The sequence below is a fragment of the Dromiciops gliroides genome, chromosome 1 (genome assembly GCF_019393635.1).
Source record: "Dromiciops gliroides isolate mDroGli1 chromosome 1, mDroGli1.pri, whole genome shotgun sequence".
Taxonomy (NCBI): Eukaryota; Metazoa; Chordata; class Mammalia; order Microbiotheria; family Microbiotheriidae; genus Dromiciops; species Dromiciops gliroides.
The window spans coordinates 315,198,370-315,212,964 of NC_057861.1; the positions used below are offsets into that span (position 1 = coordinate 315,198,370).

At 38.1% G+C, this 14,595-nt stretch overlaps 1 protein-coding gene across 1 annotated transcript in view; it reads left to right on the forward strand.

Moving 5' to 3' along the window:
* MYO5B (myosin VB) overlaps nt 1–14,595 on the forward strand; it is a 577,307-nt gene that overhangs the window by 556,928 nt on the left and 5,784 nt on the right. The window contains 5 exon segments of the mRNA XM_043977928.1: nt 728–817; nt 3,835–3,985; nt 7,052–7,337; nt 10,704–10,878; nt 11,433–11,513. Coding sequence (XP_043833863.1) covers nt 728–817; nt 3,835–3,985; nt 7,052–7,337; nt 10,704–10,878; nt 11,433–11,513 — 783 coding nt within the window.

Sequence of the window (14,595 nt, forward strand, 5' to 3'; positions counted from 1 at the left end):
TCCATGTGTTTTTACGATCTATCAATGTAAGTCCCAGACATACAAGCAGTATCCACATATTCTCACCATCATCTTCATAGTTGGATAATGTTATGTTGCCATCTGGTGTGTTACAGTATTTATTTGGCTTCTTCTCTATACAACCATTCTTCCTTCTTTGATATACAACTATTATTGGCCTTTGTGTTTTCCTAATATATTTTATTACTGTTGAAAGGAAAATGCTCTGTAAAAATTATAGCACCATATATTTGTGAGTTATCTGGCTGTCATTAACTCAGTTAAAGTATGGGATTTGGAAGGCCTATGCCATAGGTGGAAACCTTGTACATGCCCAGTTAATATCATGTTTTTTCTGTTGCCCTTAACGTTAGACAGCTGTCTTATCAATGTGTGCCACTGGGGGACTGAATGAGACAGAGGTGTTTTCTAACAACTTATTCTTGTGATTAGAGAAATAATTCAATTCAACCAACTAACTTCTTGATAGTAGCCTCATCTTTGGGTTATCGTTATCTAATTAAAGTGTTGTTGAAAAACAGAGAGAAACCTCTGAGAAAAAGGCACAGTAGGGTGAAAAATAGAATATAAGAGAATAAGATAATAAAATAAGTTAAAGATATTTTATGTAATATTTAAATAAACAAGATTTTAAATAGATGTAATAATAAATAATAAGATTTTTTAAAAAACAGCAATCATTCAATTAGTTTCTTTTTCCCTCCAGAAGCACAATGATGACTTCGAGATGACATGCTTTTGGTTATCCAATACATGCCGCCTTCTTCATTGCTTGAAGCAGTACAGTGGGGATGAGGTAAGAGAGGCACATCATGGTCACAGTCTACAAGTACATCAGTACAGTGGGGATGAGGTAAGAGAGGCACATCATGGTCACAGTCTACCAAGTACATCAGTACTGAGAGGAAGAGGGAGAGGAAGAAAGGTAGGGGGAGAAAAAGAAGGAGAAGGATGAAGAGAGAGAAGAAAAGAGAAAGGAAGAGAAGAAAAGGAGGGAGAAGAGGGAGGAAGAAAAACAAGAAGGGGGGAGAAAAGATGAAAGAAGTAAGGGAAAAAAAGTAAAGAAATATCAATGACCTGCTTCTAGACTGGTCATAAGTCAGTCTCCCCAAATCTACCTGGGCTGGTCCAGCCATTGTATATGAACCCTTTCCAAACTGGTAGAAACCATTAGTGTTCCACAAGTATAACCTTTAAGAATCCAGAGTCACCTCCATGGCACAATGAGGCATCAGAGAAAGGGGTGTGAGTGTGTGTGTGTGTGTGTGTGTGTGTGTGTGTGTGTGTGTGTGTGTGTTTAATGTTTTTTATCTAAATCTGTGATGTCGAGATTGATGTAGAGATCTCTCAGCAGGGAAATTCTCTCTACCAATGCAGATTTACAGTTGTTTTTACATCTTACATTCTTGACTGTTGCCTGGGACACTGAGATGATAAATGACTTTTCGGGGGGGCATTGTAGCCACTACATGTCTGGACTAAAGCCCTATTTTTACAGATTCTGAGGCCAACTTTCTAGCTACAACACCATGGCTTTAGCAAAGCTTACCATGTACTTTTAAATATGTGTGTATATATGTACATATGTGTATATGCGTGTACACACACACACACACACATATTAGAGAGAGAGAGGGAGAATGATCACTAAATTGGCCTCATCACCTAACTTCAGCTGATATGGAATCTTTTCCCAGATTGCCTCTTCCAGCATGTCACATGAACTGAGTTTGTCCCACGGCTAGCTTGAGCAGTAACTCAAAAGGGCATAGGGACATTTTCAGTTGATGTTTTAAAACCATTGTAGAGTTTGTGGAGAGCTCTGAATTTAAATTCACGGGATCTGGGTCTGATTCCATTTCCACTCATTACTGTTATATGACTTTGAACAAGTGACTTCCTTTCTCTGAGATTCTATTTCTTCTGTAAAATGAGGGGAGGAATCTCTAAGGTCATTTGCAGCATTAATTTAGTCTTATTAGGAGATGGCTTTATTGTCTTCCTTTAAAATTTCCACACCTAATTTTCCTTAAAATAATAAACAATATCTACCCAAAACCATTAGCAAACAGTATATGTAATGGGGATAAGTTAAAGGCATTCCCAATAAGATTAGGGGTGAAACAGGGATGTCCATTATCACCTCTATTATTTATTATTGTACTAGAAATGTTAGCTTTAGCAATAAGAGAAGAAAAAAAAGAATTGAAGGAATTAGAATAGGTAACGAGGAAACAAAACTACCACTCTTAGCATATGATATGATGGTATACTTAGAAATCAACTAAAAAACTACTTGAAACAATTAACAACTTTAACAAAGTTGCAGCATATAAAATAAATCCACATAAGTCATCAACATTTCTATATATGACCAATAAAGCTCAGCAGCAAGAGATAGAAAGCGAAATTCCATTTAAAGTAACTGTAGACAATATAAAATACTTGGGAGTCTATCTGCCAAAACAAACTCATGAACTCTATGAACACAATTAAAATTTCCACACCTCATTGTTCTCACAAAATGCTCAGTAGAATCCCAAACTCTGGAGGCACATGTGCTTTGGCTCACAACCAGACTTCTAGAGCAGGAGTAGGAGACTACCCAGCTACAGCAGGTAGCCTAGATGATATAATAAAGGCATTGGCATTTCCATGGGCCAGGCCCACTAGCCTGCTTTTGTAAAAATCCTCAAGCAAAGAATGTTTTTACATTTGAAAATAAATTTTTATTGTATTTAAAAAGATAAAAACTATTCTTACCTCCAAGCTATACAGAAACAGGCTGCAGTATGAATTTGATCTTCCAGCTACAGTTTACGTATCTGTTAATTTAGAAAGTCTCTAGATATAACCTCCTGAAGCAAATTAAAACTTTAGGAAGATAAGCAGGAAGGTAAAGCATTGATAACCCTTTCTCCCAGGGGCTTTCCTGGGAAGTCCCTGGACAAGAGTGAGTCTCTCTTTCATACATTCAAATTGTCAGGAAGAATAAGAATGTCCAGTTGGGGGCAGCTCAGTGGCACAGTGGATAAAGCACTGGCCCTGGATTCAGGAGGACCTGAGTTCAAATACGACCTCAGACACTTGACAACTTATTAGCTGTGTGACCCTGGGCAAGTCACTTAACCCTCATTGCCCCTCAAAAAAAAAAAAAAAAAAGAATGTCCAGTCATCTGAGTATGCATAAATAGGCTAGAGACCTGTTTGGCTTTTGCCAAAATAAGAAATTCCCGACTACACTGCAAAGCATGCCTGGTGTGAAATCAAAAGGCCTGAATTCAAATCACCCCTCTGAAAATTAATAACTTTGTGACCCAGGAGAAGCCAGTTCATGTCTCTAGGCCTGTTTCCTCATCTGTCAAATGAAGGGACTAGACTAAGATGACCTCTGAGGTCACCAATAGTGTTAAATCTATGATCCTGTGACTTTTTGTACTTAGGGAGTAGCATTTAACATGGCATCTTACTTGGGTTCTGTTCCCAATTTTGCCAGCTCTGTGATTTGCAGTAGGTCATTTAAACTATCCATGCCATTGTATCCTCATTTCTATATAAAAAAGAGGGTAAGCTAAAGGATTGCTGAGGTCCCTCCCAGATGCAAAATTCTATGATTTTTCTTTCATACTTGTTCGTTTATACCTTGCACAAATAGCATCTAACATTAGAATATTACAGCAACTTGTTTTTACAAGTCTAGAACCAAGGCAATGAGGGGTTCTCAGAGGCAGCCATGGTCCAAAGAGCAAAGGGCTGGCTGTCGTCCTGTCCCTGCAGACAGATGAACTCTCCCAATGTATTTTCTTCCACCAGGGCTTCATGACTCAGAACACCCCCAAACAGAATGAACATTGTCTTAAGAATTTTGACCTCACTGAATACCGCCAAGTCCTAAGTGATCTCTCCATCCAGATTTACCAGCAGCTCATTAAGATTGCAGAGGGCATGTTGCAACCCATGATAGGTAAGTGGGTATCATACAATTCATATGACTATTTGGTTTGGAACCAAGGCAAAGGAAAACATGTTCAGCATTGCCACTCCCCGCCCCCCTCCAAAAAACCTTATGCAACAGATACAGGGAGCCTCCAGAGAACATTGCAGTTTTTTCCAAGCAAATCAACATTATGTATAAGGAAAAACAAGACCTGTCTTGTGCAGAAAGGGTTCTAGTATTTGCTTCAATACTCCCCTTTCAAAATTATTTCTAAAATTTTATATGATATTATCTACATAATACATAAATATAGATATATAGATATCTTGACAAATAGAGTTAAGAAAAACCTTTATAACCTCCCAAGAGTATTAGTACTAGGCCATTGTATGTGGTTTGGTTTTGTTTTGGGGGGGGATTTTTTGGCAGGGAAATGAGGGTTAAGTGACTTGCCCAAGGTCACACAGCTATTAAGTGTCAAGTGTCTGAGACTGAATTTGAATTCAGGTCCTCCTGAATCCAGGGCCTGTGCTTTGTCCACTGAGCCACTTAGCTGCCCTATGTGGTTATTTTTTGAAGTATGACATTCAAACCACACTGCACCTAGATCCATGTCACCTATTCAGAGAGGATATGAAATGTTTGTCACCCTGTCAGAAAGCACAGAAGTGTCTGAGAGACCAAAGAGATGAACATTCATGTTCCTTATTAGTCTGGTGAGATATGACCGTACCAGTCACTCAGGAGATGATTGTCCCAGGATTTGTGTTCCCTTTTATTGGAGATGCGCAATGCTTTAACAGAGCCAGAAGTCCTGGGTTCTAGTCCTGTAGGTAGCTCCCTTAACTTCTCTGATCCTGTTTCCTGTACTTTATAAACCACATGATGCTATATAAATACTATTTTAAGATATTTATGGTTGATTTTTAATGTATTTGAGATAATTAGCAGATATTTACAATAATAATAGCTAGCATTTATATAGTGCTTTACAGTTTGCAAAATGCCTTTTGAATATTATCTTATTTTACCCTCATCACAACCCTGGAAGGGAGGTGCTATTATTATATCCACTTTACAGATGAGGAAACTGAGGGCAAGAAAGATTACATGACTTGCCCAGGGTCACATATCTAGGAAGTATCTGAGGCAAGATTTGAACTCAAGTCTTCCTTACTCTAGAATCATCATTCCTGGACTTGACTGCTCTCCAACTAGTTGCATATTTATTAAATACCCACTTTATTGTAAAAGGCACATAATCAGATAGCTATGTGGTAAGGGTAATCTAAGATTCAGAGCTAAGAAAGATATAAGGAGACTTATATTTTCCAATTCAAGAAAGAGTGAATGGGACTTTATAGATCAGGGGTTCTTAACTTTATGACAATCTGGTGAAGCCTTTAAATGCGTATAATTGTCAATTAAAAAACCAAAACAAGTTCTTGGACTCCAGATTAAATATCTTTGTTCTAGATGTTGTCACTTTCATTCTTCACCCAAGTCCCAATTTACTCAGGCTATACACAGGTACAGAAGTTAATAGCATGGACTCTACCTTTCTTTAGGAGTCCAAGCTGTGCTTCTATTTCATTTGTAGTGAAAGTGTTTTGAATTCCTTGAACAAGGAAGTTCCTAAAAAGGACCTACCCTGTACCATATTTTTCCTTATAATAAGTTATAACAAAATTCCAATTTATTCTCATTTCACAGGGTAGGTGTGAGAGGAAAGCAATCCTCTTCTCAATAATTCTCAGGAACTCAGCAGCAGCAACGTGACAAAGGCTCTTTTATTTCCTTCCTGTGAAAAGGAGGCACCCTAGTGTGCAGCTAGTGGGTGCAAAGAAAGGGGACTTGGGGAAGCTAGGTGGCGCAGTGGATAGAGCACCGGCCCTGGATTCAGGAGGACCTGAGTTCAAATCCAGCCTCAGACCCTTGACACTTACTAGCTGTGTGACCCTGGGCAAGTCACTTAACCCCAATTGTCTCACCACCAAAAAAAAAAAAAGAAGAAAAAAAAGAAAGGGGACTCACAGGCCCTATTTTATACCCTATTCCCTAGAGAATGGACTCTCCCCTTTTTCATCATTGGTTCAATTACTCAAGGGTTACAATCTACATGCAAAAATTAGCTAATCAGAAGGCAGTATTCGCACCCCTCTTCCTTGTGTGGGCATAACTCAGGAGTGGACCTTATACTTCCTTATATGGACACAACTCCGGAGCAGACCTTATTAAGACCAGGGCTCCTTGAATCATGTGATTTTGTTAGCCTGAGGGGGAGGAGGGGATCTGAGACCTTTGTCCTACAAACTGGTCAGGAGGAGTATGACTGACTGTTATATCCTCATTGAGAGGAGACAACTACCCATTTTCTCACTGTCCCAGAAGTGAATTACCAGTTGAATAGCTTGCAACAAATGCTACCAAAGCAAATTTAATTAATCCTTGACTTCTTTCTATTCCCTCTCCCCTATTTCCTCATCTTGCCCCCACCCCGCTGTGAAATAGGGTGACCTGAAGCCCAGAGGGCTATTTGAAAGACTTCTCACATATATAGTATTGGGTAATCTTTACTTCTCTTTATCCTTGGACCTCTCTCTAGAGCTCACTTCTCAGCCCTTTTAAATTCATGGAGACTCTTGAGTAAGCATTTCCATGACAGGAATGAGCAGGACATAATAATAATATTATATATAGTAAGATAGTATAATCATATTAACAAACATTTATATAGCACTTGAAGGTTTGATAGCTCTTTAAATCTCATTTTATCCTCACAATAACTCTGTGAGGTAGATGTGATTGTTATATATCTCCATTTTATAGATGAAGAACCTGAAGCAGATAGAGGTTAAGTGATATGCCCAGGGTCACACAGTTATGGCTAAGGGCAAATTTGGACACAGTTCTTTCTCTCCATTGTACCACCTAGCTACCTCATGTACAGGCATGTTTATAAATGTGTCCCCGGGCATTTATCTGATAGCATCTATCAAAACCCGGAGTAACTGGAGCATCTGGGTGACATAAGAATGGGTAATCTTGTTTCATAAGGAAAATCTCTGAGCCCACGTGCTATTTTCTTCCTAGTGTCTGCCATGTTGGAAAATGAAAGCATTCAGGGTTTGTCTGGAGTGAAGCCAACAGGCTACAGGAAGCGGTCTTCCAGCATGGTGGATGGGGACAATTCCTATAGCCTGGATGCCATCATACGCCAGATGAATTCCTTTCACAGTGTGATGTGTGACCAGGGCCTGGATCCCGAAATCATCCAGCAGGTGTTTAAGCAACTCTTCTATATGATCAATGCTGTAGCCCTCAACAACCTCCTCCTGAGGAAGGATGTCTGTTCTTGGAGCACAGGCATGCAACTTCGGTAAGTAAGGGGGGTGAGGAAGGGGTATCCACAGTACACACAGCAACAACCGACATAACAAGTTTCCCAAACTATAACCACAATGCAGGAACTTTAACTCCATTCGGCAAACATTTAAGTCCTTCCTGTGAGTGATGCACTGTGCTTAGATGTTTTATCCCTGAAAATTCCTTGACTTTCCAGAGCTAGGAAGTTGAGTAGTTGACATTTAGCTGGTAAACATTTACCTACATATAAATATAAAACAGTTTTAGCAGAAAATTAAAGCTTAAGTAGAGACTCTGTGTACATGGATAGAATGAATCAACATCATGAAGATGGAACTAGTACCCAAATTATTTTGTAACTATAACACAATACCAAATGAAATATCCATGGATAATTTCATTAGAATTTGATCAAGTTATAACAAAAATGTATACAGAAGAATACATATGGATATGAATGAGGAAAGGGACCTACTGGATATGAATATTAGGGAAATTATGAGAAAGAGTAGTGAGGAAGAAGGAGGCCTCATACTACTAGATCTCAAATGATATCCATAAAACAGTAATAATCAAAACCATCTCCTTTCAGATTTTAAAACAGAAAAATAGATTGTTGGAACAGAATAGGTCATTGAGAATTAGAACCAAAAGCATACAGCATACTAGTGTGTGTTATATTCTGACCCCAAAGCACTAGAAAGGGAATCAATTTTCAATAAAAAGTATTGGAAAGATTGGATAGCAATGTGGGAGAAAAAATGTGGAGGGATCAAAGCCACATATTTCCACAGAGATTGTTGAAAATTTCAAGTAGAGTAACTTCATTTTTTAAAAACTGGAAAAAATGTTATATCTATCAGCCATAATTCTGTAGAGGAGAAAAATGTATATATATATATATATATATATATATATATATATATATATATATATATATATATATATAAAACAATTTTTTAATTATGGAAGGCAGTATAAATGAGTTTAGATATATAAAAATTGAAGTTTTATATGACAAAAGACAATGCATAGAGAATAGAAAGGAAAAAAAGAAAACCTCATAAACAAAAGCAAAGTTGCAAAAAATTTCTGATATAAATGTGACATTCAAAATACACAAGCAACTGATATAAATATATAATAGGAAGACTGATTCTCCAATGGATTAGTGATGAAAGGAATATATAGTCAGTTCTCAAATTTAAAAACATACAACTTATCATTAGTTGCCTAAGAAAAAATTTAAAATAAGAAATTCAGACTTAATTAGTTCTTTCTCTGGATATTTTCCTTCATGACTCCTTTGGAATTGTCTTGTATCATTGTATTACTAAGAAGAGCTAAGTCATTCATACTTGATATCACACAATGTTGCTGACACTGTGTACAGTGTTCTCCTGGTTCTACTTATTTCACTTTACATCAGTTCATGTAAGCTTTTCCTAGTTTTTCTGAAATCTGCCTGCTTGTCATTTCTTATAACACAGTAGTATTCTATTGCATTCATATACTACAATTTGTTCAGCCATTCCCCAATTGATAAGCACCCCCTCAATTTCCAATTCTTTGCCACCACAAAAAAAGCTGCTACAGGTATTTTTGTACATGTAGGTCCCTTTGCCCTTTCTGTGATCTCTTTAGGATACAGACCTAGTAGTGGTATTGCTGGGTCAAAGGATATAGACATAGAGATAGGTGTGGAATAAGGGAAGTAATGCAGAGTGAAAAAAAGCAGATGAGAAAAAATACAGGCTGACTACAACTATGTCAAGATGAATGAATGATTACTGTATGATAGTTTAGAGCTTCTGAGATCTTCCCTTACACATGTACTCCTTTATTAATGATTTCATTTCTAGAATGGCCAGATCAGAAGTATGCATCATTGTAAATGATATGTTCTAAAAATGGGCATCAATTAAATGTCACAAAATCAGGTCAGACTTACAGAGATTGAATTACATTTATTTTTTCATCTGCTTATAGATTCAATAAATAAAGGATTTATTCCTTTTAAAACTATACTTATTTGCATATATATGTCCTTTTTACTTTATTACTATAATTACCATTACTTATTGCTAACTATGTGCCAGACACTGTGCAAAGTATCAAAGATAAGAGGACAGGCCTCAAGGAACTTAAATGCAAATGGGGGAAGATAACCCATAAGAGCAAGCTTGGAAATATACTTTCTTTTCCTGATTTTCAATAGGCAGTGGTTCCAAATAGTCTGGGTTTCTCTTTACTCCTATCCCTTATATGTTAAGTAATCTTTTATCTGTAAACAAACACTGAAGTGTACATAAATACCTGCTACAAGTTGAGCAATCATTTTTATGTAAACAATCATGACTTCAGTTATATTTTATGTCCTCTTTTTGGTCTCAGATGTTCTGAAAATAATACCCCTTTCTCTAATAACTAACATATGACTTTTGGGGGGGGCAGGGCAATGAGGGTTAAGTGACTTGCCCAGGGTCACACAGCTAATAAGTTGTCAAGTATCTGAGGCTGCATTTGAACTCAGGTCCTCCTGAATCCAGGGCCCGTGCTTTATCCACTGTGCCACCTAGCTGCCCCTAACATATGACTTTTTTTTAAGTTTTTTTTTTTTTAGTGAGGCAATAGGGGTTAAGTGACTGCCCAGGGTCACACAGCTAGTAAGTGTTAAGTGTCTGAGGCCGAATTTGAACTCAGGAAATCCTGACTCCAGGGCCGGTGCTCTATCCACTGTGCCCCCTAGCTGACCCAACATATGACTTTTTAAAGTTCATTGAGATGTCTATGATCACAGAGCTGGAAGGGATCTTAAAGGTCATCTAATTCAGCCTATCCATTTACCAGAAGAGGAAACTGAGGCAAAGAGAAGTGAATCGTTGTGCTAAAGTTCACATAGGACTAAGTGAAAGAGCCATGTCTTAAATCTGAGTTCTTGGACTCCGAATCCAGGGCTCTTTCCACTGCACCAAGCTGAGATGATGAAGGTTTCCCTCCCCCTAGCCAAAGGCAGAGGACTCCAAAAAAGAGGGAGGGAGGGAAGGAAGGAAATGAAATGAAATGAAACAAAACAAAACAAGCATTTATTAAGCACTTACTAGGTGTGTGCCAGGTACTATACCAAGTGCTTTACAAATCTCATGTCACTGAATCCCCACGACAAACTGGGAGGCAGATGCTATTATTATCCCCATTTTACAGTTGAGGAAACCCAGGCAAAAAACTAAACCAAAGAAGGATAAATAAGGTGACTTCCTAGGGTCCCACAGCTAGTAAGTGTCTGATGATGGATTTGAACTCAGGTCTTCCTTACTCCAAGCCCAGTCCTCTATATACTGCACCACCTTCATGATTTACTTTTGACTTGTGCATCTAGGTATAATATAAGCCAGCTTGAGGAGTGGCTTCGAGGGAAGAATCTGCACCAGAGCGGAGCTGCAGAGACGATGGAGCCTTTGATCCACGCGGCGCAGCTCCTGCAGTTAAAGAAGAAAACTCCTGAGGATGCTGAGGCCATCTGTACCTTATGCACCTCCCTCAGTACCCAGCAGGTATAGGATTGTCCCAGGCTGTTTCTCCTCCTGAGTGCTGGCAGAGCTGTCATCTTGGCATGCCTTGGTTTGGATGAAAGTTGAGATACCAGCAGCTCTGTTTTCAATACTTGTCTTTGAAACTCAGGAATTGCAAAGCCCCAGGGTTGGAGGAGACAGAACTGTGACAAAGCAGGGGACTCAAGATTAGGATGCCAGAACATTCTAGATCAGGAAGTAAAGAATTTTTCTAAATTTTAAGAGTGAAGTTGAAAGAGGCCTCCAAATACTGTACTCACAAGCTTTTAGTTAAAACCATAGTTGCTTTTGAAAACAAATTCTGGCTACTTGGCCAGAAAAAATATAACAGTTGCCTCCCAAAACATCCATTTGCATAAATATAAATGACATTTTGGGGAGAGGGGTGGAGAGTTGCATTTTCTGTGAAAATTTGATTGGTAGGTGTCAGGTTCAGCCCAGACTCTATTATTCCTTCCTAATTTGGGTCTGGATTGTAAAACCTCAAATTCAGATATATTTGTCTTTTTTGTGACCAACATTTTTTATTACAACAGATTGTCAAAATCCTCAATCTCTACACTCCCTTGAATGAATTTGAGGAACGGGTAACAGTAGCCTTCATACGAACAATTCAGGTGAGTCTGAGAATATTAATGTTAATGTTAATTTAAAAGGTCATTTCCAGAACTAGTAACTGGAATTGAAAGTGTAATTTAACCTTACTTGTCTATGCTAAGAAATACTAGCTAAAGGGCAAAAGATGCTAAATGACACATGCTGTACAGGAACATATTGAATACAAACATGGCTTCCTCAAATGTACATGTGGAAAAATAAAAACTATCCTGTAACTTCTCTAGGTATTATTAAGTGGTTGGAGAGAAGTGGTGAGAAATCTAGGGTTGTGAAGATACCTGTATCAATAGGAATAAGAGCAGCAACCTGAAAATATATTTACATCAGAGAGAAGGAAATGTTGCAAACTTGAGAGAAAATGTATAATTTTTTGTTTTGTTTTTTACAAAAAGCTACTTCCAGCAAATTGCTCTTGGGTATTTATTCACAATATGTTATGTCCTAGGAATTTGGATTATTACAGAGCTGCCCATTTTGAGGGAAGCCAGTGATGGTGGTGGTGGTGGTGGCGGCGGCAACGATAGTTATGCTAGCTAACATTTATACAGCTCTTTATGGTTTGCAAAGTTCTATACAAATATTGCCTCTGTTTATCTTCACAACAATCCTGGGTACTGGGTGCTATCATTATCATCTCAATTTTACTGATGAGACAACTAAGGCACACAAAGGTTATGTGACTTACCAAGGAGTTAATATCTGTAGCCAGATTTTAACTCAGGTCTTCCCAGATCCAAGTCCAGTGTGTTATCCAGTGTACTATCTAGCAGCCACAGAGGCAGTATAAACTGACTTTGGAATTGTTTAGAAGATGACTTACTAAAAGATGCTGAGTCAAAGGAAAAGTTCAGGTGAATTTAAAGCACCAGAAAAAATGCAGGATCTAATTAAATACCATCATCAATGGAAAGTAGGCAGCCTCTCATTGATAGGAAAAGAGTAGAAGAAATGTTTTCTGAGCCAAATGAGCCAGTTAAGATGGCAGCCATCCAGAATGCTGACCCTGGTGTGCTGATGAGTAGAGGCCTGCAATGCCCTCATCTTGTGAGGTGACCAACAACATCATGAACAATTAGTAAGTGCCTTCCTCTTTCCATGCCTTGTGTAAGAAGACATGAACTTTCTTGAAGATATCCAGAGGTAGATTCTGTGTCATTCTTATTCATCCACAGCACCAACCTTTCTCCCAAGGCTGCCTTAGTTGATGGGCCACTTTCTCTTTAGTGAAATAGAGATCAGGTGGTCACTAATATATTTTTTTCTACCTTCATCTTTTAAAAATAATTACAAGTAGGCAAGACTAACATTCAGAAATCTGAACTTACTAAACTTACAAGTTCAAGTGATTATTCATTTTACAAAATTATTCCCTTCAAGGTTTCTGTTAAATAATAGTCATGCATTTTTAATTATTTACACAGCATAATTTTTAAAAATTTACATACAAAGAGATATCTATAAACATAATTCTTAATGTTGTTCCATTTACCCCATCCTCAGAACCCTCTGAAGGTTTTTTTAGTCTTACCTGTTATTTTTAAAACTTTTTTTCCAATTAAAAAGCATTTATTTTCTCCTTCTTTCTCCCTACCTAAAAAGAAAAAACGAACAAAAACAAAACCTTTGTAACAAAATACACATTCAAAGAGAACAAATTCTCACATTGCCCATGTCCAAAAACATCTCATTCTGCACCTTGAGACTGCCAGAAATGAGTAGCACGTTTCCTCATTGGTCATAGCTGGTCACTGTATTGACCAGAGTTCTTCAAGTCTTTCAAAGTTGGTTGTCATTATTATGTTATTGTTATTGCATAAATAGTCAGCCTCGTTCTCCTCTTTCCCCAAAGCAGTTCATATTAATCTTCCTAGTTTAATCTGAAATTGTTCCTTCAATTTTTAAATAACACGAGTGATATTCTAATCCATTCATTCTACAAATTGTCCATGTACATTTTTTAAGCTGTAGAATCCTGGATTGCACAGTATTCAAATAAAGGTCTGACTGTATTGCTAAGTTATAAAAATGACTTACAAAGTGTTCCATCAATGCACTTTCTAGGGCAATTGTGCATACATGCACATAATGCTTCCTGTATGGGGTATTATGACATATTTTTCTTGTGTGCCAAGATCCATCCAAAAGATATACTTTTGTCATGTTCACATGAAGCAGATTTTTCAGTATCTTGTAGTGGTAGTGGTGGTGGAGGTGGTGGTGGTCAAAGTAGTAGCAGCAGCAATATCAACAGCTAGCTGTATGACCCTGGGCAAGTCATTTAACCCAGCTTTCTCATCTGTAAAATGGCACCACTCCAGTATCTCTGCCAAGAAAACTCCAAATGGAGTCACAGAGAGTCTGAAATGACTGAATTACAACAACAGTGGTAGCAGTAGTAATAGTAGTAGTAGTAGTTGTAGTTGTCATTGTAGTAGTTATTGTTGTAGTTGTTTTTTTTGTTGTTTGTTTTTTGGTTTTTTTGGTTTTTTTTTAGTGAGGCAATTGGGGTTAAGTGACTTGCCCAGGGTCACACAGCTAGTAAGTGTTAAGTGTCTGAGGCCAGATTTGAACTCAGATACTCCTGACTCCAGGCCCGGTGCTCTATCCACTGCACTACCTAGCTGCCCCAGTTATTGTTGTAGTTGTATTAGTTTTGTGCCTCTTTATTGGAAAGTGCTGAACTTGACATTGGGAGAGACCTAGATTTAAATTCTACTCCTGGGTGCAGCTAGGTGGCACAGTGGATAAAGCACCAGCCCTGGATTCAGGACTACCTGAGTTCAAATCCAGCCGCAGACACTTAACACTTACTAGCTGTGTGACTCTGGGCAAGTCACTTAACCCTCATTGCCACCCCCCCCCCAAACAAACAAACAAACAAACACGATTCTTGTGAGTCAGGAGGACCTGAGTTCAAATCCGGCCTCAGATACTTGATAGTTACTAACCGTGTGACCCTGGGCAAGACACTTAACCCCAATTGCCTTACCAAAAAAAAAATAATAATAATAAATAAATAAATTCTGCTCCTGACACTTACTAGGTGTGTGGCCAGGGTCAAGTCCTTTTACTTCTCAGTGC